The sequence below is a fragment of the Alternaria ventricosa genome (genome assembly GCF_023758065.1).
Source record: "Alternaria ventricosa strain BMP 2768 chromosome Unknown scaffold_2, whole genome shotgun sequence".
Taxonomy (NCBI): Eukaryota; Fungi; Ascomycota; class Dothideomycetes; order Pleosporales; family Pleosporaceae; genus Alternaria; species Alternaria ventricosa.
This window is the reverse complement of record NW_026055682.1, coordinates 1,433,191-1,453,624: the sequence shown is the minus strand read 5'-3', so window position 1 is coordinate 1,453,624 and position 20,434 is coordinate 1,433,191. Positions and strand designations below refer to the sequence as shown.

General features: G+C 53.1%; 7 protein-coding genes across 7 annotated transcripts; 3 read left to right on the top strand and 4 right to left on the bottom strand.

Moving 5' to 3' along the window:
* Positions 1-1,098: 1,098 nt before the first annotated feature.
* Positions 1,099-3,078, bottom strand: J4E93_001473 (uncharacterized protein; the record flags this gene model as incomplete). Its single annotated transcript, XM_049339424.1, has 1 exon — positions 1,099-3,078. The coding sequence occupies one exon, from the start codon at positions 3,076-3,078 to the stop codon at positions 1,099-1,101; it is 1,980 nt and encodes a 659-aa protein (XP_049203381.1).
* Positions 3,079-3,998: 920 nt separating this feature from the next.
* J4E93_001472 (uncharacterized protein) lies at positions 3,999-5,834 on the bottom strand (the record flags this gene model as incomplete). The annotated part of the gene is made up of 2 exons (XM_049339423.1): positions 3,999-4,180; positions 4,232-5,834. 2 exons carry the CDS (start codon positions 5,832-5,834, stop codon positions 3,999-4,001), a joined length of 1,785 nt encoding a protein of 594 aa, XP_049203380.1.
* A 1,679-nt stretch (positions 5,835-7,513) lies between these two features.
* On the top strand, positions 7,514-8,360 carry J4E93_001471 (uncharacterized protein; the record flags this gene model as incomplete). The annotated part of the gene is made up of 4 exons (XM_049339422.1): positions 7,514-7,857; positions 7,914-8,112; positions 8,170-8,285; positions 8,336-8,360. 4 exons carry the CDS (start codon positions 7,514-7,516, stop codon positions 8,358-8,360), a joined length of 684 nt encoding a protein of 227 aa, XP_049203379.1.
* Positions 8,361-9,036: 676 nt separating this feature from the next.
* On the top strand, positions 9,037-10,258 carry J4E93_001470 (uncharacterized protein; the record flags this gene model as incomplete). Its single annotated transcript, XM_049339421.1, has 4 exons — positions 9,037-9,045; positions 9,099-9,252; positions 9,351-9,682; positions 9,740-10,258. The coding sequence occupies 4 exons, from the start codon at positions 9,037-9,039 to the stop codon at positions 10,256-10,258; spliced, it is 1,014 nt and encodes a 337-aa protein (XP_049203378.1).
* A 372-nt stretch (positions 10,259-10,630) lies between these two features.
* Positions 10,631-12,313, top strand: J4E93_001469 (uncharacterized protein; the record flags this gene model as incomplete). The annotated part of the gene is made up of 1 exon (XM_049339420.1): positions 10,631-12,313. One exon carries the CDS (start codon positions 10,631-10,633, stop codon positions 12,311-12,313), a length of 1,683 nt encoding a protein of 560 aa, XP_049203377.1.
* Positions 12,314-16,423: 4,110 nt separating this feature from the next.
* Positions 16,424-17,437, bottom strand: J4E93_001468 (uncharacterized protein; the record flags this gene model as incomplete). Its single annotated transcript, XM_049339419.1, has 1 exon — positions 16,424-17,437. The coding sequence occupies one exon, from the start codon at positions 17,435-17,437 to the stop codon at positions 16,424-16,426; it is 1,014 nt and encodes a 337-aa protein (XP_049203376.1).
* Positions 17,438-17,909: 472 nt separating this feature from the next.
* On the bottom strand, positions 17,910-19,262 carry J4E93_001467 (uncharacterized protein; the record flags this gene model as incomplete). The annotated part of the gene is made up of 1 exon (XM_049339418.1): positions 17,910-19,262. The coding sequence occupies one exon, from the start codon at positions 19,260-19,262 to the stop codon at positions 17,910-17,912; it is 1,353 nt and encodes a 450-aa protein (XP_049203375.1).
* Between the last annotated feature and the right edge of the window lie 1,172 nt (positions 19,263-20,434).

Below are 20,434 nucleotides of genomic sequence, written 5' to 3'. Positions count from 1 at the left end.
TATTTCGTTCCACATTTTCGCGCTCGACTCAGATGCGATCCATGTGCGAAGACACTTTCGGCATACGTCGACTCCGTGCTTGCAGTTTTTGGTGGGCGGCCGGTCGGGGAAGTGGTGTAGTGAAAGTGCATCTGTACAAACTGCGCATTCTTTCTTTTCTTTCTTGGGTTGATGCTCATCGTCGTGGTGATGGTGGCTGTCTACTCGATTGAGTGACTTGTGCTTTGTACTGCTGCCTTGGACTCTTTTGCTGTGAGTTTGGCTGGACTTTGGTTTCTTTGTACCTTCTTTTTGGGCCCGATGTACATCGGATGTTGACGGGCGCTGTTTCCTGGTTTTCTCTATGGGTTTTGTGTGGGTAGGGTACGATGCATGCGAAGAAGCCGCTTTGTTATCTCTGCGTCTAGGTTTGGCCGTCACGCCATTAGATGTTCTCTGGCTGTACCGATGCCGTTCGGATGCGTCAGCGTCAGACGAGAGATAATCGCTCCCATCGTAATTTGTTCTGTCCTTCGGTCGTCTTGATTTCAAGGCGACTTTCTTTCCACGTCGCTCATAGGCTGCTTGGATCGTTCGCTGGCTGCTCCATGACTGGCCCATGGTTGTACCTGATGTACGAAGAAGTGGTAAGAAATCGGAGAAGAATGATGAACGTTATTGAAAGTAATTCGATGCTGCTTGAGCGCCAGTATCAGTAGAACAAAGTACTTGCGATAAGCGTACGAAATCTTTGCGTGGCGGTGCACCAAGACTGGGATAAGGTCTGCAGTCACGTCGTGGCGGGCGGTGCTCTGGCACCCATGAACAGCATAAATGAGTAATAACTCGAGAGCAGTTGCACAAGTGGGCAGATGTGTGTAAATGAGGGTGTCATTGTGCGCGGGGTCAGCCCACTGCAACCCTTGGAACCGGTCACGAAACCGGTGAGTAAGCTTGTCGGTAATTGGTTCTCCACCCTGAAGGACTGGATACTTGCAAGAAGACTGGGAAAAGTCTCTAGTACACTCAGACATACGCCATGACAGCCGATCAGCCTACTGAGTGACTTCGGTAAGTAAAAGCGTTGTCCTGGGCTAGTGCTGCGCCACGCCATCGCGTTCAACGGTAGAACCAACCCAATTCATACCGGTTGCCGTAACAGTCGAGTTCCCCAGCTTCTGAGTTCACCGGCTTCCTCAGAACCGTAATATCCCCAGGCCAGTACCCCTCTACATCGGGTTCAGCCTCGCCCATCTCCACTAAGTTATTGTATGCGGCCTTCCTTTCTCGCCGAAACTTGCCAATCTCACTCACAACATCGAGGAGCGGAATTGTATCATGAACAGCCTTACTTGTGTCTACTGGTGAGACGGGGTTGCTAGGCGCAAGCTCTAATCCGCTCATAGCTGCCAAGGGCAGAGTGCGGCCAGGCTCACGACCGGGCTGTCCGCACTCCTCATCGTCGAAGAAGGAGAAATCATGCGTTGCTGCCTCCCAAAATGCTTCAGAGTCCGCATCTTCAGTAGTCGACTTTGTTGGATAAGCCCGCCAGCTACTGGAGATCTTTTTAGGCGCTGACTGCGGAGCCGCCATTTCAAGTACTACTCTCCGAAGGGCAAACTGGTTTCGTGCGTACTCTTCTTCTGCGATGGCACGCCTACGTCCTGGCGGTAGCACATAGGTGTGCCTGGCCCGTTGCTTAGCAATCGAAGCTTCTTCAGCTGCGTCCTTGATGAACTGGATAATCCGATGAATAATTTTCCTATCGCTAGTCATGGTGGGTATATCAGTTAAAACGAGGGTATGGAGCTTCGGAAGCATCCCAGGATGTAATCGAGGTTCGCTCGCCTGGCGGAAGTCTAGCCGGACTTTTCTATCTTCGATGTAGTAGAAGGAGTTGCCGCGTGGTCTCGTTATGGCCTTTGGGATCGGCTCATCCAGTGTACTGCTACTGCGGATCTCTATAGAAGGCGAAAGGCTTTCTACCCGTTCGAATTCACTTGCAAGTGTGCTAGGCTGGTAGTTTTCGTCGTTTCCGAGTGGGCTAAGAGGACTCAATGGTGAGTCTACAGGCATGACTTCCGGAGCGCAGGCAGGATCTCGATTGATTTGCAGTGACTGCGGATTGATGCATACCTCGGGAACGCTTGTAGCGTCTCGCCTGTCACTGTCGGCACGTTCTGTGTGTGACTTGTCAATCTTAGCGGATTGAGGCGATACAGGCGAACCCGGAAGCTCCACGGGAAATGACGAATCCCCAGGAGCCTCGTGTACAGTTATTGGGATGGAGTCTAGCTCAGGTGTCGGTGGCTCCACAGCTTCAAGCTCATGCGCATCTGAAGGTTTGTAGATACCAAGATCCCCGGTGAGTTCCGCGCGTGGCGAATTGGTCGCCTCGAAAGGCGCGTCTTCTGTGATCAACTCGTAGTTGATCCTCAGATATCTTAGTTTCGAACCACTCTCGGCAAGTACTGGGGTAAGCTTCGACACGCCGGGTAGCTCCAAGTCATCATTCGGTGGGTCCAGTGAGACGGTTGAAGGATGCGTCACTACAGCGGGTAGTATACCCACATCTAGAACTTGCAATCGCCTTGATCGCAGCAAAGCCGATATACCTTCGACAGTTATTGTGTTATTCGAGAGGTACAGGTGCGATATTCCGACATCGCTGGTTTCCTCAATGCTTAGGCTGCCAATGAAGCCGCCAGTGAGCTTCTTACGAAGATGGCCCACGAGATTTTCAGACTCGAAGGTCTCTGGTCCTTCGGTCGGGTTCGCGTTCTGAACAGGTGCCAGTGGTCCGCGAGAAGAATGCGACGCAACGACTCTCTCTTTCAGGCATAGTTCAAGAAGAAGTCGTACGCTAGTGTCCGTCAGAAGGTTGTTGCTGATATCGAGGCTCCTGACACGGCTGCTGATTGCATGTGCGACAACCGAGAACTCTTCATCTTTGATACCAATCCCACGAAGATTCAGCACGCGCAGGTTTCGGAGGTATCTGAAGGTCGAAAGGACTGCCTTGTCCTTTGCAGCTGCGGTCTTTGATAGATCCAACGAAACAAGGTCGGGAAAGTGCGGTAGAGCCTCTGCAAGACCCATCGATGTGGCATTTGAACAGCTGGAAGCGTCGAGCAGGCGTAAGCTAAACACCGGGAACGCGTGAGGGCGAGTCAATCTCCATTGTAGGCTTGAATGTCGCAGGCTCAGGAGACACGCATGATCGAAGAAGGGCAGGCCGTCCACAATCAGGCATTGCAGGCGAGGTAAGTGTTCCAGGCAGTCTCGAAGCCATTCTGCATGCGGTCCATCATAGAGCTCTGCATGAGCCGGTGGGAAGCGTAGAGTATGTGTGAGCTCTCGTACGGATGCTCGCGCATAAGGTAATGTACGCTTGAATCGTGTGAGCGCCACTACTGGGCATCAGTAAACCGCCATCTTTGCGCCATAGTAACTTACCATAGACTGTATCATTTTGGACACCAAAGTGCGAAGCCGGGCTACCCCAAAGGTTCGGTGTGAAGGTCTGGTGCCATTGTCGGTTAACCAGAGCTGCTGAGCAGAGGTCTTGAGAAGGCAAATAGGGAGCTATGAGCACCCAAGGATCGCGTCGCATTACACTTTCGTAGGATGGAAGTAGATCGTCCATCGTTATCAGTGGGATTGTGTAGCACTAAATGTCGATGTTATGGCAAGTTCCATTAGTCGCCACTCAAGGCTGTGGCGGAGACCGGAAGGCAGGGCGCATGCATGTCTTTGGTTTCCGACGAAGGTGAAATGTGCGTGCGCATCTTTCCGTGGGTGCTGGCTGGGCTGACTTGTGAGGCTGTGTTGGCCATGTGGGCGGTTTGCCGGCTCGCAGCCAGGTGCGGCCCCGGAGCTGATGCAACATGGTGATCTGACTAACCCAATTTGGCGACCAAGGCTTACTTGCATCTAGCGACAGCAGTCATGCTTGGAACACTCCATCCGTTGAACAATGCATTGCTATGCGATAACTCTATTGGAGACTATTTCGTCCTTCAAGAGTTGACATCCATAATCTCACTTGCAAATTTACTCCTTGCTCTAATCCTAGGTCCATAGAAGACTAGAATCCAGGGCACAATAGTCAACAACGCGCCGATCCCGCCTAGCAGACTACTTGCAGGACCATACCCAAGCTTGTTATACATTTGTGTCGTGATGAGCGGGAAGATTCCACCTAAGATGATGTTAGTATGCATGCACTGGTTGTGGACCGAGTTTGACTTACCAAGCATGTTTCGGCAAAAGGACTGTGCCGCCAGTGCCGAACTCGCATAGCGATGGTATGTGTCTGCGAGGAAATTGAAGGTCGCCAGGTAGATGCTGAAGATGCCAACGGTAGCGATGCCGATCGCGATTGCTGGCACAACCCAATGTATCTCGGGGAAGCTTGTCCATCCGAACATGAAGAGACCGATTGGCATACATGCGCTTTCTATGCAAGCAAAGTACAGGCGGCCTTCTGGTGTACCGGTCAATTTCCCACTCTTCTTCGCGATCTTCTCTTGGTAAATAGAAAGTATGGTCGACAGAATGCTAGCTATGCCCATGGATGCGAAGACCGCGTTGGCTTGTTGCAAGGAGAAGCCATGGTTGCTTTGGAATACTAGCGGGATTGCTGCCAATGTGAGGTAGAGTACGGCCCAGGAGAAGGCTACCCAGAGCGAGAACCAGAACACGACAGGTTCAGTAAAGAGGAGATGGAACGGGCGGTAGAGAGAGACGCCTATCATCTTGCCAAGCGAAGCTCGTTCTTCATCCGATCGCACCTTCCACCTCAACCGCAGCGACTCCGTGGATCCTGGCTTTTCGGTATTTTTGACATTAAAGCCGTAATAGCCGGACTGCTCGCGTGCCTCATACCACTTGTTCAAAGCTTTGGCTTTCCTGGACAGGAGAACCGAGCCGCGGGTTTCCTTGAAAACGACACAGATCAGCACGACCACGGCTCCACATGAGATGGCCTGTACGTAGAAGATCCACCTCCAAGTTGTGTTTTGCGCGATGAAGCCACATACCAAAGGCCCCCATGAAGTACCAAACAGAGCAGCACCCGAGAAGAGAGCCATGGGTGTATTCCGATCCTCAGCATGGTAGATGTCTGAGACTACACCACCAACCATAGTGGAGAAGGTAGATCCGCCCACGCCCAAGAAGAAGCGCGCGACGAGCATTCCAGCATATGACTGCGTGAGGCCAGAGCAAAGCTGGCAGATGACGAACAAAATGCCCGAAGCGAGGAAGACTGGCCGGCGACCGTTGATCTCAGAAAACGGGGCGAGGACCATGGGCGCGATAGCAAATCCTGTCGTGAAAGTTGTGATGCCGACCAGCGCTGCAACACTGCTGACGCCCCATTCCTGCGTCATCTGCTCAACACCGGGACTGTATGCTCCAGCCGAGAACGCAGTCAGGGCGGTGATGATGCATGAAACGCATATCGTGAACCTCTTTCTTGTCTCTGACCAATCGAAAGGGTTTGTGTATTTGACGAGGTTCGGTGGTTCAGGTGGCGCTTCTTGGTCGGTTTGTGTCGGATATATCGTGGTCGCGTGTGGGAGTTCGGTGTCGAATGTGAGATAACGCCAAACGATTTCTGAGTCCTGCACGTTCTCTTGCGGTATGAACTCGCTACTGGTGCTTTGTTTTCCATAGTAGTAGTCTGTCTCTGGGTCGTTGTCTGGTTCCGCTGTGGAATTTCGATTCCTCGGTTCCTCTGCGGAAGGTCTGCGCATGTCCGGCAATATGCTTATTCCCGCTTGGCTTTTTGAATCTGCGCACTCTCCAAGCTCAGAGTCCTTGACGAGGTTGATCTCCGGATTAGCACTCATGCTGCCATAAGGTCCTTCTCTTCTATTGATATGTCGAAGAGCTACGCCGAGGGTTTCGCAATGAACGCGTCAGAATCTAAACGCAAGCGTAAACCCGGTGACGCTGGAAAGCGCGACCTTCATAGCTTAAGCGGCGGTTAGGTCTGGTCCGCTAAACCACAGGCGTAGCCGATATGCATCCCAACGAACAACTGGACGGTGTGGGACGCCCGGTTCTCTCCCGACGGGATTCTTAGAAGTCGTTTGCATTGGTCGGGAATAGGACTCCTTCTCTATCTTCCAGGCCCACATGCATGGGGGCGTCCCGCTTCGGGGTAAACTTGGATTTTATCGTGTACACCGACATGCTAAGGCCGCCTCGAAGTCTCTGGCTGCTGGAGCGCGTGCAGAACAGGGTAGATCCGGTGCGTCATGCGGGAAGGAGTATGGCGCGCCTCAAGCAAAGGCGTCTCGACTCGGACAAGCAAATGGCTCCCCGACATCATCGGCGGGAAGTATCGGCACCTGGGCAAAAGCAAGCAGCCTCATCGTCACTCAATCCTGCGATAACCAGCACAAAGATGCATCGTGTCCTTGATGAGTCGCCGAGTGGGTACAATAGAGGATTCCGGCTCGGAAGTTCGGCCCAATTTCACTTTGAGGCCAGAGGCTTCAGGCGAGAAGAAAGTAGGACCCTGCCGAGGTTGCCGATTTGAAGCTGAACTAGGAGGGAGTAGCGACGTTGGAGCGCGTGTGTAACATATGGAGGTGTAGTCAGGTGGCTGCTCGCCGTGTCTGCAAAGCGTGACGTCGCGCGACAATAAAGTTCGCGCGACGCGTGTGAACGGCGTGTTCAGGCGGCAGTCACGAAAATTCCTGCCGCCATGAAGCTACCCACCTCCGAAGCGTTTCGCGTAACCTCCGCACCGCCAGCTGGTGCTAATGTTTGTGAAAGCGCACTTTGTTGGAAGAGCTCGACTTCCCCAGTCGTTCGGTTGAGCGACACAGCCAAACATTCCGCCTCGATATCAATGGAGGCTACTGTACTCCTATGTCGCAATTGCATACAGACCACCCAGTCTCACACGGCAAACCGACAATGCGCGCATTTGATGCACAAAGCTACCGAGAGATTGGATCAAGCAAACGCCATGTCTGTCATTGGAACCTCTGCGAGCGCTGTGATGTGGTTCGGAGCTTATTTGAATTCTGGCAAGTAAGGATATCGCTGAGAAATCACCAATAACATCATCATTGGCTTCTCCCTGCTTCCGGTTGCGACGAATGCTGGGCAGGAGGGGCAACAATTGGCAAAGCGATACCGCCGGAGATGTTGCGTCTATGATTCGCCCGCTGGCCGTTGGACGTGGGCAAATTCAATGGCAGAAAAAGCTCTGGTGGAGTTCACGTGAGATAGGTGACGATTGCGCAATATACGCTAGCTGGAAGTGTTGGTCGTTGAATGTTGTGTATGGCCTTACAAGAGGACAAAAAGGCATCATCGACCCCTCAACTTCTTCTCTCCCTCATAATACCGCTCCAACATCCCAAATTGCATCTACAAGATACCTCGATATCTTTCGCAACCTCACTCAAACGCTAAATCATATATCCAGGTACGTTTGCTGCTTGCGACCTACCCCGCCACCCCGCATGTTTGCGCCGCTGGGACCTGAGCTAACATGGGCGCAAAAGACACAATGAGCGACCGACCAGAGCCTCTCCGCCTGGGCAGCAAGGCCCCCAACTTCAAGGCCGAGACCACCCAGGGCCCCATCGACTTCCACGAGTTCATCGGCGACAACTGGGTCATCCTCTTCTCGCATCCCGAGGACTACACCCCAGTATGCACAACTGAGCTCGGCGCTTTCGCAAAGCTGGAGCCCGAGTTCAGCCGTCGCGGTGCTAAGCTCATCGGTCTCTCTGCCAACACCGTCGACTCGCACGATGGCTGGATCAAGGACATTGACGAGATCTCCGGCAGCAAGCTCAAGTTCCCCATCATTGGCGACAAGGACCGCCAGATCGCGTTGGCATACGACATGTAGGTGGAGATTCTTTGCGACCTACGACCCGCGACACGGCTAACGACATAAACAGGATCGACCACCAAGACGCGACCAACGTCGACAGCAAGGGCATTGCCTTCACTATCCGCTCAGTCTTCATCATCGACCCCAAGAAGACCATCCGCCTCATCCTCTCATACCCCGCTAGCACCGGTCGCAACACAGCGGAGGTCCTCCGCGTCCTCGACAGCCTGCAGACCGGCGACAAGCACAAGATCACGACCCCTATAGTAAGTCTTGACTGTACGAAGTGCATGTGCGACATATACTGATCTCGCTACCCTCAGAACTGGATTCCAGGCGATGACGTTATCGTCCACCCAGCCGTCAAGACCGAGGATGCAAAGACCATGTTCCCCGATATCAGAATTGTAAAGCCTTACTTGCGCTTCACTCCTCTCCCGTATGTTGAAGCCCCAACATCTACATGAGACATGCGCTGACTTGTACTAGTAAGGAGAAGACCACCGCTGCTTAGAGGGCCCGATACCGATGACGCGACACCACGAAACGAGATAGCCTTAGGGCTCATACCCGTCTTGTAGCGGTGGACGCTGGGCGAGATTGGATAATGAGAAGACACGGTAGATAGGCCAGTCTGCGATTAGATGCGAAAATGAAAGGCATGATCACGACAGAAGTCTATTCATTTCGCTCGTCCTTTTCAGGTCGCTTCTGGAGATTGTGATGTCGTAGAGCTGTCTATGCTGGACTAATAGCCCCTGTGGTAATGATACCGCATGAGCAACAGTCGCATCTTGAAAGCGTGCCGCTGTTGTACATGTCGCGAGCTTACCTAGTTGGGTAGGCACGATGGACAAGCATCTGCGGTGTCTACGAGGATACTGACTTAGGCTTCCTGTGATTTTAGACACCTAGATGATAGTTTCATGTATGCGCAGCTTGAAGATCGAGAGACTCGGAACACATGAGCGGCGGTATTGACGATTCCACGTCGCGTTCAATTGGTGCAGCTGAATGCGGCCCCCAACGCGCCGCCACGTCCTTGGGCGGACGCCGCACGCCTGCTGATGAGCAGCCCACGTCCGTTTCTCTGCCTCGCATGTACAGTTTCATCGTATAATCAACAAGATGCCAGAGATTACATTCGTGTTTGGACCGCGCAATAGCTTTTTCTTCGACTGTCGCCAAACATGGAAGTTGTAAGTTGCGCATGCCGATGAGGAAGGCGCGGCTAACAGGGTGCAGCCACGAGATACCGCAGACGCTTCGTCAGTTGTTCAAGAGCTCCATGAGCAATCCATGGAGAGTCGCTAGCCCTTACTGTCTCGCTCTTGCGCCTCAGGCAGACTCTCAGGAGCCGATTTGGTATATCGGGTGTAAGACGTTAGATGGGGAGGACAAGCTCTGTAAGTAGCACCCCGGCCCAAGTTCCGCGACCATGAAACGCATAGCAGATGACGGCGCGGGCCAGCCCCATCTCACCCACCAAGCTAATCAGAACCAGTCCACTCACGGACGTACTTCGATCTCAACTATCCCGATCTCGCGCAGTGGCTGAAGTCGTTCCCGAATGCAGCCAGCTTGTGCTTCGTCACCTTCGGCCAGAAGTTCAGCTACTTCGCGTGCGCACCCGGACAGGGCTCGATATGGGCTGCTATACCTTCGGGTCTCGAGGATAGAGTGAAGAAGTCGCTGGTTACGCCAACTTGTGTTGGTCTTGGGATGAAAGATGCCTGGTTCGTTTTGTTTGCGGATGGGCATCTGGCATGGAACTTCAACGGCTATTACACTGGATTGAACAAGATTCTGATGGAGACTGCACCGGGTGCCGTCAGTGTGAGTTCAGAAAACAAGCCTTCATGATGACATGAGTACAGCGCTGATGCAACCTAGTATGTCGCCATATCGCCCTACAACAAGCAGCACTACTTCATCGCCTTCACAGACCGCCGCGTCAACTACAATTTCCAAGGAGGTCCTTCAGAATGGACGCGACTTATGAATCAAGTCTTCGAATTATGGGCCGCTGAAAGCAAACGACTGCAAACTGCTAGCCCGCCACGTTGGCATCAGCCGCAGGTACAACCGTATATGCATGCGCAACCATCTCCAGCACAAACATACCTTCACCCACAGTCGACACACATCGTCAGTGCCTCTCGACTACCCATGGCCATGCCGGTGTCGCCGACATCAGTCCCGAGTACGCCGGCGCCGATGTACGTCAGCCCTGTGCAGCAGAACGCCGTACCAGACATCACGCCTGTGAACAAGACACCGGAGTATGGCGCTGTTGATGTGCCAGTAGAACTACCTGGGCAAACAATGTTCTCTCCGTCATATACAATGACGGGTGTACCCGAGAAAGAACCAGCGAAGAAGAGAAGAAGCTTCTTATCCAAGCTGTTCTAGGCCTGGATCATGAACATTACTGAACTTTCGTCTCGCTTCTCATCAACCAGTATTTCTTCTTCTTGTAGGCCAGAGATGGAGACTCGCAGCTTCCATGAGGCGGCTTCTTCGTCGGTGCGACTGCACATGCAGCTCCGCACTTACCTTCCCGATTAGCGCGGAAAGCCGAACATGCACCTCTGCCGATCACCACGGATATGCATGTCCACCACAAGAGTGGGAGGGCCATCACGTCACGATGCAGGGTCTTTTCGGTGCTTCTTAAGATACGCCCTATCATTGCTAGCTTTCTAATTACTGCCAGCTGCGATATACAAGTAACGCTTGGTCTCCTCGCTTATCCTTCTCGACGGGTACGTACACGCCAGCATCATGGCAGCCATTGCAAGAGCTTGGAAAGTGGGGGTGTTCGCGGCATGCTTGCTGGCAACGATAGCGCATGCTGTCGAGCCCACGGTCACAGTGCTGAATGGAACATACGAAGGCGTACATCTTCCCTCGTTCAATCAAGACCTCTTCTTAGGCATTCCATATGCGCAAGATACGGGAGGTCGGAACCGCTTTCGCATACCACAGTCTCTGAATACGACATGGAACGGTACGCGCCCTGCCAAATCGTACGGAGATAGCTGTCCGGACCCGTCAGCTGCCAACTTCAGCATGAGCGAAGACTGCTTGAGCATCAATATCGTTCGTCCAGCGGGTCTCTCAGACAAAGACTACGCAAAGCTACCGGTAGCGCTATGGATCCATGGAGGAAGCTACCAAGTCGGCACCAGTGCGCTTGCGAACTACAACCTGACATACATTGTTCAAAGAAGCGTGGAGATCGGCCAGCCTATCATTGCAGCCAGCATCAACTACCGCAAAGGCGGATGGGGTATGTTATACTCGCGAGAGATCCAAGGTACCGGCCAGACGAATCTTGCGCTTCGAGACATGCGCAAAGGACTTGCTTGGATCTCAGAGAACATTGAAGCATTTGGCGGCGACAAGGACAGTGTGACTATCTGGGGCGAGTCTGCTGGGAGCTTCGCAGTAGGCCAGCTACTCATGTCGTACGGCGGCCGAACAGATAACTTGTTCCACCGCAGCATCCAAGAGTCTGGATCTGCGGGGACGGCATGGTACAATGGCACAGACTGGTACCAGCCCATCTACGACAACATCGTCGACAAGGCGAACTGCACGGATGAAGTCGACACGCTCGCCTGTTTGCGCACACTGCCATACGAAGCCATCTTTCCCCTCCTCGCAGCCCCAAGCCAAGGCCCAGGCTGGTACCCCATCGTCGACGGCGACATCATCCCCGCCTACCCCACCGAGCTCCTCGCCTCGGGCTGCTTCGCCCACATCCCGCATCTCTACGGCACCAACTCCGACGAAGGCACCGATAACGCGCCAGCAGGCGGTGTCATCAACACCGACGAAGACCTCTACGCGTACCTCGCCAACAGCACGGGATTCGACTTCCCCGATGCGATTATCAAGCACATCATGGAATTGTATCCAAACGACCCCACCGTTGGCATTCCACTCAACACTGGCGTCCAGCTCTTCGCTGAGCAAGGGCTTCAGTACAAGCGCATCGCCGCCATTATGGGAGACGTCTTCTACCACGCGCCCCGCCTGGCAGATGCCCGCGCTTACTCCAAGTACTCCCCTACATACATATACCGCTTCAACACACTCCCCTGGCAAAACAGTAACACCGCCAGCGAAGGCGGCAACCCGCGCGCATACAAGGGCGTCGCGCACTTCACTGAGGTGGCTTTTGTCTTTGCTAACCCCAACTTCTATGGCCCATGGGAAGAATACAAGAAGCTGGCCGAGCAGGTGAGTGCGCAGTGGATCAGGTTTGTGGCGAAGGGGGATCCAAATGGTGAAGCTCTGCCCAGGTGGCCGCAGTATGACGAGGGTAAGAGTGGGAGGGGGCTGGATCTTGTTCTTCAGGCGCAGGGCAGGGGATATAACGGCAGCTATGTTGAGGAGGACGTTTGGAGGATCGAGGGGAGAGAGTTTCTTACTAAATGGGCGAGAAGAAGGCATGTTTAGAGTTGGGAAGTGGTGGGGAGAGAGGGCGTTGTGAAGATAGAGACTTCTTCAAGATATGTAGTAGCAATATGCACTTCTAGCAGGTAGAAAGGCTATAAGAGACTTTAGGAAGTAAATGTATATATTGCAAGTTTTAAGTTAAGGAGAGAAGCAAGTAAAGTAAGAGCTAAGTAAAGAAGACGTTAAGGTAGAGAAAAATTAGGATATCTAAGCAAAGCAAGTCAAGCCAAGATAAAGTTAAGGAAGAGGCCAAACATAGAAGGTAAGTCGGAAGTCAAGTCAAGAAAGAAGCAAATGAAGCAGAGAAGAAGTCAAGTCAAAAAGAAGCAGAGTGAGGTATATGATAGATTCATTGATGCTGAGGCGAAACCTTGAAGTATCCTTGAGAAGAAGTCCAGCCCGAAGTCCAAGTCATCCACCTAAAGTCCAACCACCAGAATGAAGCCCATATTCACCAGCCATCAGCAAACCAATGTCCAAAACCTCAAAAGCTAATCTAAACCCAATCCAAACATCGACCACCGACTGCAGGCACTCTCACCTCAAGTCTCTCATACCTTGCGCATGCTGCATTTCTCGAATTGATCCAAACTCCGAAGAGCCGCCATCAAGAAGTGTGCAGGGGAATGATCTGGGCGAGCAAGCTCAAACTGGCGAAGAACTTCAAATCTCCAAGGCAGGCCCAGCTTAGTACCGAAGCACCATAGACTGTCTGTCCTCCAGCACCTTGATATGAGAATGAAGTCTCCTCCAGATCATGTCCACCAGCCATGGGGCCTTGCCGAAGCAAGCCTTGTAGGCCCAAAGCGAGATCCCAGCGAGATCTATAAAGTCCGTCTCTTACTGTTCTTTGACCATTGTATCCTGCACTTCCCACCAGTATGTTTCCTCCACCAAAGTATCCAATCCATCCAAACAACTTGACTTTCGTGCGACCCGGGGTGTTGTGAACATGCGATGCTGGCCCGAAGAGGGCTTGAGGTGGATGCTAAAGAGCTCGATCGTGGCCTAGAGTGTAGGGCTTTGAGGAGGTTGGCGACGATGTGAGCGAAGGTTGGAGCGATCCGAAGCGAAGTGAGTGTGGTAGAAGGTGACAGCATGCTGAAAAAGGTTAGAAGACTGGATAAAGAAGAAGCAAGGAAGATACTTACCATGTTCAATGGCGAAGGAGGATGTTGGAAGAGTGACCATGGCTCATGGTGAAGGAAGGTTGTTGATGATCATCGATGGATGTCATGTTGAGTGAAGTTGATGACCAAGTAAGGTGTGAAGATCGTTGAGCAGTGATGTTGATTGAGGAAGAGTGAAGCTCAGTAAGGTTGGAACTGGTCGACATAGGTGAGTGAAGGTATGATGTCATATGACCAAGTGGAAGTGATCCAAAGTAGTGATGAAGTGTTGAGCCATGGTCGGAGTGAGTGAAGAAAGAAGTTTGTTGAAGTAATGAGTGACAAATAGTTGGAGTTCTTCGAGTTGGGGTAAAAGATTGTGGGGTTTGTGGTAAAAGAGTGTAGGTCGGAGGGGGGAAAGGGGTTTATATGTGCCTGCCAAGAGCCTGCGCACGGGCAGGCGCTAGGAGCCGGCGCTGTTGCTCCGGCCGGTGTTCTGCCGGCGACAGGAAGGTCGGAAACACCAGGTGAAGGCGAGTATAGAAGGGCTTCGTCGGCGGTGGAAGGCCGCGCGGGCGTTGCCAGGTGAGAGTGAGAAACCACCAAGTCAAGATACGCGAGGTGGAGTGGCCCGTGCGGCCTCATCAGGTAACGAGAACGCGAAATTTCAGCAGGTCAAGCAGACACTGAGAGATGTGATGGGTTTGCTGTGATCTATGGAGCCAGTGAGGGTGTGCTTGACGAGCAGTGCGATAGTACACAGGTATCGACTGACTGAGCGAACGTGAAGATACGCGAGAACATCGGAACTCGAGATTGGAAGTGATTATGCGCTGTTCTTGTAGCAAATCTTGAAGACAGTGTGCTTAGTGCGCAAGACGTATCAAGGCTGATATAGCAATCGTGGAAGTACGTGGCGAGCTTTCGAGAGCCAAAGCTGTTGCATCCGCTCGGGGAATGCTTCTTAAATGCTCCTCGCTGTGTTATGTGAGCCTTGAGGGCCTCAGAGCAAGACCAGCGAAGTTGTTGAAATTGCTTAGAAGGAGCTGAGCTTGCCGTGCTCGATGCGTGAGTGCCTAGTGACGACAGCAGAGCTAGGCTGACCGCCCACGACCGAGACGGTGGGAAGAGCACTATTTGGATGCGCAAAATCAATGCTGCTATACTCATGGCGCAGAAATGTGACTGAATGCTTCCGCTACGCCGGTGCCTACCTGCAGCGGACGAGTCTAGTACGCATCCGCGATCCAAATTGAGAATGAGCAGCGACAAGGTTGAGCGCCATAAGCAGTCGCTAGAAGCGCAAGTATCAGTCTCTTTCGATGAGTCAAATGTCAATCCAGCGCTGCATAGCTGCTACTCACTCGCGCCGACCGAGAGCATATCGTCGGAGCTGTTTCGCGCAACATGCGAACGCGGCGCCTAGTATCAACTCACATACGACACACACAGCTACAGAGAAGGGAACTTGGTTCGATAGACGAAGGTCGAGTGTGCGAGACGACACACCGGCCAGACATCGTTGGGCCTGCGCGGCAGGTAAACACCATATGGCGCATATGGGAAGACAAGCAGAAGACGAGGAAATTAGCGGGAGCAAAGATGTGAATGGAGGCGTATATTATATTGGTAGCTGTATAGTATTCTGGGAGAAGCATAGCGTCATAGACAGCAAATGTGTTGACAGCGAGAATATAAAATCTTGTGGCCTATACTGTCACTCTACCAGAACCTGGGCGGCTGGCTGGTAGTGGCGGTCAACTGGAAGCTTCTGAACAGAGTATATATGCTTCAATGCGCTGCGGCAGAGCTATAGGATCCTCTCTGTTGTCACTCTCTTATGTCGGTATCTCACCCCACGGCCTGGGGTACCTAGCTGGGCCTTGATCGCCGGGCGTCGGGATGATCTTAAGTGAGGCTTGGTAGGAATCGGTTGCTGTAGCACGGCGCACCTGTCTAAGCAGATTTGAGGGCGAACAGAGGCGGCGTAGGGTGGCGTGTCGTCTTGAGTAGAGCTTGCTCGGTGGGAAAGGTGCGCTTCGTCTCGGCGACTCAGCCTTTGCGGCATCTTGCTGGGCCGTCGGAGCATCGTCGGGTAGCTCTATACTCCTAGGAAGAATGAAGCGTATTGATGTCTCGACCTCAACCCGTATGCGTATGAATCCAAAAATCCCTCTCTTTCATCCTCCCCTCATCAATCCCGTCCAAAACGCCCCTCACCCACCTCGGCGGCCCCTTCATCCCCTCCTCTCTGCTCATTCCCGTCCCCGTCAACGGACAAGTAACAAAGCCCCTCTCTTCCGCCAACTTGCCCACCTCTTCAACGATCTTCAGACCCTCTTCCCCAATTCCAGCAGCGTCCAGCCGATCACGACGCTCCTGCAGTTTGCGCTCTATGAAGGATGATGCTGAGTCGAGGCCATGGGAGGCGAGGCGCTGGAACGAGTGTATGAAGCGGTTTATGATGTCGATGAGGATGCGATAGGCGAGTTCGGTTAGGATTGCTGTGCCGGTTTGTTGGGTAAAGAGGTGGGAGGAGATGAGCGAACTGGAAAACGAGCGTGTTGATAGGGAGGTTGACGGCTCTGAACGGTAGAGTGTGAGGGATGATGAGACAGTCATGGTGATTTGTTGCTAGTATGTACGACTATGAAGGTATTCTCTTGCGAGCTCGTTGAAGGAGTGCGTGACGCTGGAGATGGCTGTCCTGAAGCCAGAAACAGACAGCGAGACTCCTACATATGTACGCTTCATATTCCTGTACGGCGTCCACGGCGTCCTACCTAATACTTTAACCCATTGCGCTACGCCAAAAAGCTGTGAAGCAGCCTGCGCGATGCTGTCGCAAGGCCCCAATTCGGAGTTCCCTACCACCGACCGCGAGATGCAGATTACGGCAGCTGCCCGCCTTACCGGGGCCCGCGGACGCCGAGCTGCGCCGCCGCTCCCTCATCACCGAGCTTCGACACGCGATTCCCTTTTCCGTATGCCCCAGGTGCGCTTACGTGAGATGCTTTTCCTCACCGACGGCATCTCCCATTCCCATGTCTCTTTGCACGGGCAAATCTACCTCAACGAGCCAGGGTGGATGTCCGAGAACGCCGGGCTCCTCAGTGCCTTCCATCGCCGCGTTGACGCAGAGCGTCTGCTGTTTGTTCTCTCGGAAGTTTTGAGCGGAGCCTGGTGGCAGGCTTCTGTATCCCTTCCTATGCGCTGAATTCGTTCCTACCCAGACTTTGCTTATTGAATGAGTGTCGAAATTGGCATCTATCTCCGCTTCCCGTCTGGAGTCCAGCACGTGTGCTTGGTAGAACCATCGACGCGGCGTGTGAATGTGGCCGAAGCAATGCAGTCGTGGTTGTGCCCTTGCGATGGCGCGGCGCAGGTGCTCGCAGCCTGCGCTTTGGTCGTCAGAGGTCGTGTCTAGGATGTATTTTGGGGGGCCGTGGGTCATGACGATGTCGACGTCGTTGGGGATGGTCGAGGTCTCGGTACCGACGTTCTTCGCCCACGGTGGAGTGCCTGTGGAATTGAACCGGTCTTCGTTTGATGGGTACTGGAATGCTGATGCGCCGTAGAGGGGCGTGTATGGGGACGTGTAAATCTTGAATGTAGCGCCGCATGCTAGCTTGAAGGTATGCGTGCCTTCTTTCAGGAAGGTGATGCCGTTTCTACTTGCTTCGGAGCCTGTATCTGAGCTCACAAACGCTTCTGCTCGTTCTGCATCGGTCTCAGTTCCACCCTGGGAGAGCCAGTATGGTTTGTCGAGCGATATGTCGTGGTTACCAGCGATGACAAGCTTCAGCTTAGCTTCGACTTTGCCCAGCGTCTGGAGGGCCGCGGAGATGCTTTCCGGGGTGCCATCTTCTGTCAGATCGCCACAGTGTAGGAGTACATCGCATGGCGGGAGGTTTTCCGGTAATTCAGCCCCATGCGTATCCGAGAGTATGAGGAAGCGGACGGGCGTTGAGAGAGTATGCGCGCCTTCAAGTCGGACACGTTTAGCAGGTGGCATGATTAGCATAGTAGAGTGCAGGACGCAAATCAGAAGATACTAGGTATCAAGACGGTGAGGTGTGTTACAAAAGTGACTAGAGGTGCTAGAGTATTTGAGTATGAGTGTATAAGTGCAGAGTCTTACGTTGTCTCATCTATGTAGACACCAGCAGCAGCATATAATCAAAATTCGGTAGATTTGATTTGCATGGTTGCTGTGAACCAAGGTTGAGAAGAGAGCGTAAGCCAACCTTGGAAGGCTCATGAATCGACACGTGATGGTCCAGCATGTTGACCTACCTAGTAGGGTGGGCCAGCAAGAAAAGAGTCGCAGAATGCGGACAATGGCGTTTGATTATTGTCATCTACTAATACAAGTATCGAAGTTATTGTAAAGCAGCATGTAAGGAAAACTTCGCCATTGACCGTCCAAGGGAGTGACCGCTCCATTATCGATTAACCCAAATGATCCACCACCACCGCTTGCAAACCTACAAGCTGGCCACAAGCGCCGGCAGCACACTCCTGCTAGTGTAAGCCCAGCTGCTGGAGCTGTCGTGCGCCCTCCACGCAGCACCAGTCCAGAAAGTGTTGCGCAGGCTCTGCAGAGCGTACAAGTCCTTGTAGAAGCCGTTCTTGGTAGCCTCGCCTCCAACCATCATGTTGTAGGGGCTGTGGTTGCTGAAAGCGACAATCTCGGGCTCGGGGCCGGTCATGTTGTTGGCAGCGTGGAAGCGCTTGAGGTCGGCAAGGATGGCGGCCTGGGCCTCCTCGTCGCTGAGGTGCTGGCCGACCTTTGTGCCGTAGAAGACCTGGTTGAGTGTAGGGTTGACAGTGGGGAAGACGTTGTAGATGGCGGGCATAGGTGGCAGCGCGTATGGCTTGTCAAGTGCGAGGTTGTTGAGGGTGACGTTGGTAGGAGCGGCGTTCCTGATGATGGCGGTGTAGTAGCCGACAGAGGTGAATTGGCTGAAGATCTTCATCTCATCGCCGCTGGGATCGAAGGGGGTGAGGTTTTCGGGCGTGGGGGGGATGGCCATGAGAATCTTCTTGGCTTGGATAAGACGCTGGCCCTTGGGGGTATCGACGAGGACCTTGACGCCACCATCGACCTTGCTTACGCGCGCGGTCTTTCGAACCCTGGAGGATAGAAGTACAGAGTTGGAGGCAAGCAGCTCGGCAGTGAGTGCCTCGAAGAGCATGCTGTTGTTCATTACCGAGCTGGTCTTGAAGCTCTGCATGGTCTTCAGGAGACCGAGAGACATGGTGCGGATCTGCTGGATGGCAGGGAGCTCGAGGATGTCACCAAAGGCGGAGGTGAGACCGAAGATGGTCTGTACTGCATCCGCGATATCGTACTTCTGGACGAACTGGCCGAACGGCATGTAGAGGTCCTCGGGAACGGGGTCGGGGAGGTAGAAGCCACCCTCAAGTTCAGGCCATTGTGCGATAACGGCGCCGTACTTCGCGAGAGCAACAGCCAAGGCGGTTTGGTTGGCAGGAGGAAGGCCCTGCAACACCTGACCAGTCCTGAAGTCAACCTGCTGGGTTGGGCCGGTAGGGAACGGGCTTGCCGGGCCCAAAGTGAGGTTGAAGCGTGCGAACCACTGGTGCACCAAAGGTTCGTCATGGTACAGCTTTACTCCCATGTCGATGGGGAATCCAGTCTCGAGGTCCATGTAGGTTTCGGTGTGACCTCCAAGGCGGTGCGAGCTCTCAACAACGACGACCCTCTTTCCCATGTCCTTGAGCTGGATGGCAGAGTAAGCACCCATACCTCCACCTCCGATAATGACAACATCAGTGTCAATAACCTGCTCCGGGTTGTAGTACCTGGCCTCCATCTTGGACGACCTGGGCGCTGCCATAGCGAAAGGAAGGGCGACCACCGCCGCGGCGGTGATTGAAACGAATGAACGCATGATTGAATTAGTCTTGCAAGATAATATGAAAGCTGAAAGAGTGACTGAGGTTGGTGATAATCTGGCATACCAGACCTATTGTATTTATATTGCCACAAGCATGGCCGGTGTATGTGCGATAGCTCTTCCAGTTCGGTCCTACTGTGTGGATCGAGGTGTAATCAAAGTAGGACCGCGCACCTGAGAGAATCGACGACAAGCATCACCACTAGCTTTGGGTAGTGGGTCATGAGTCCGTCAACAGAGGAACAGTCCAGGGAGTGTGCTGTAGTGCTGTAGTGCTGATGGGCGCTGTGGCTACTGTAATTCGAAGCACAACGAATGAATACTCAACTATCGGGCAGCCTACCAGTCGTCAACTTGATCAATACTCATGCAGATTTGACGTTGGAAAGACATGAAGCGTTCAACGGCTTTATGCCGTTACCCGGAAGCCTGTGTAAGGTTCCTGGTTTGCGGTTATGTTCATGAGTACCCATGCGTCAGCTTGGGCATTTTCGCACGCCGCTGATCACTATGTGGTGTTGGCTCTGGACCACTTCCCCGGATCGAAGTCGACACCATCATGAATTTCGCCGCTAGCTCACTGCTGGTGGAGATACTGATGTTAAGGCTGACGGTGGCCACGCTCAAAGCGCCGCGTTCGGGGCGTTCGTCCGCGCTTAGAACGTGTTCATAGGCCGTTGAGGCTCTCGGCACTATCAGGGTTCCCCTTGAAATTCTTGGAACATCGACGATTGGTAAGGAAACAGAGAGAGGCAGCTCATACAATGGAAAAGTTGTACAGGTCTATAGCCTACACTGAGAAAATAGTTTGTAAAGTAGATGATCTGACGTCAACGTATGCTCTTAAGTGGTCAGTGTTTTTCTTGAATGGCGTTGAGGTAAACTTCTGTCTTCGTGCAGCCATGCGGAAGTCGGCACCTCTTCTGCTGACATTATCTCTGTGAGAAATCTCGTTCTCGACGTTTCGCACACACTCAGCGCTCTGTGCGGGCCACTGTGTCGTGATGAAACTCCGCAGAGATCCGAGATAAAGCATTGATGAATTTCCTGGACAGCACCTACTAACGATGATTTGCCGCAGGACATAG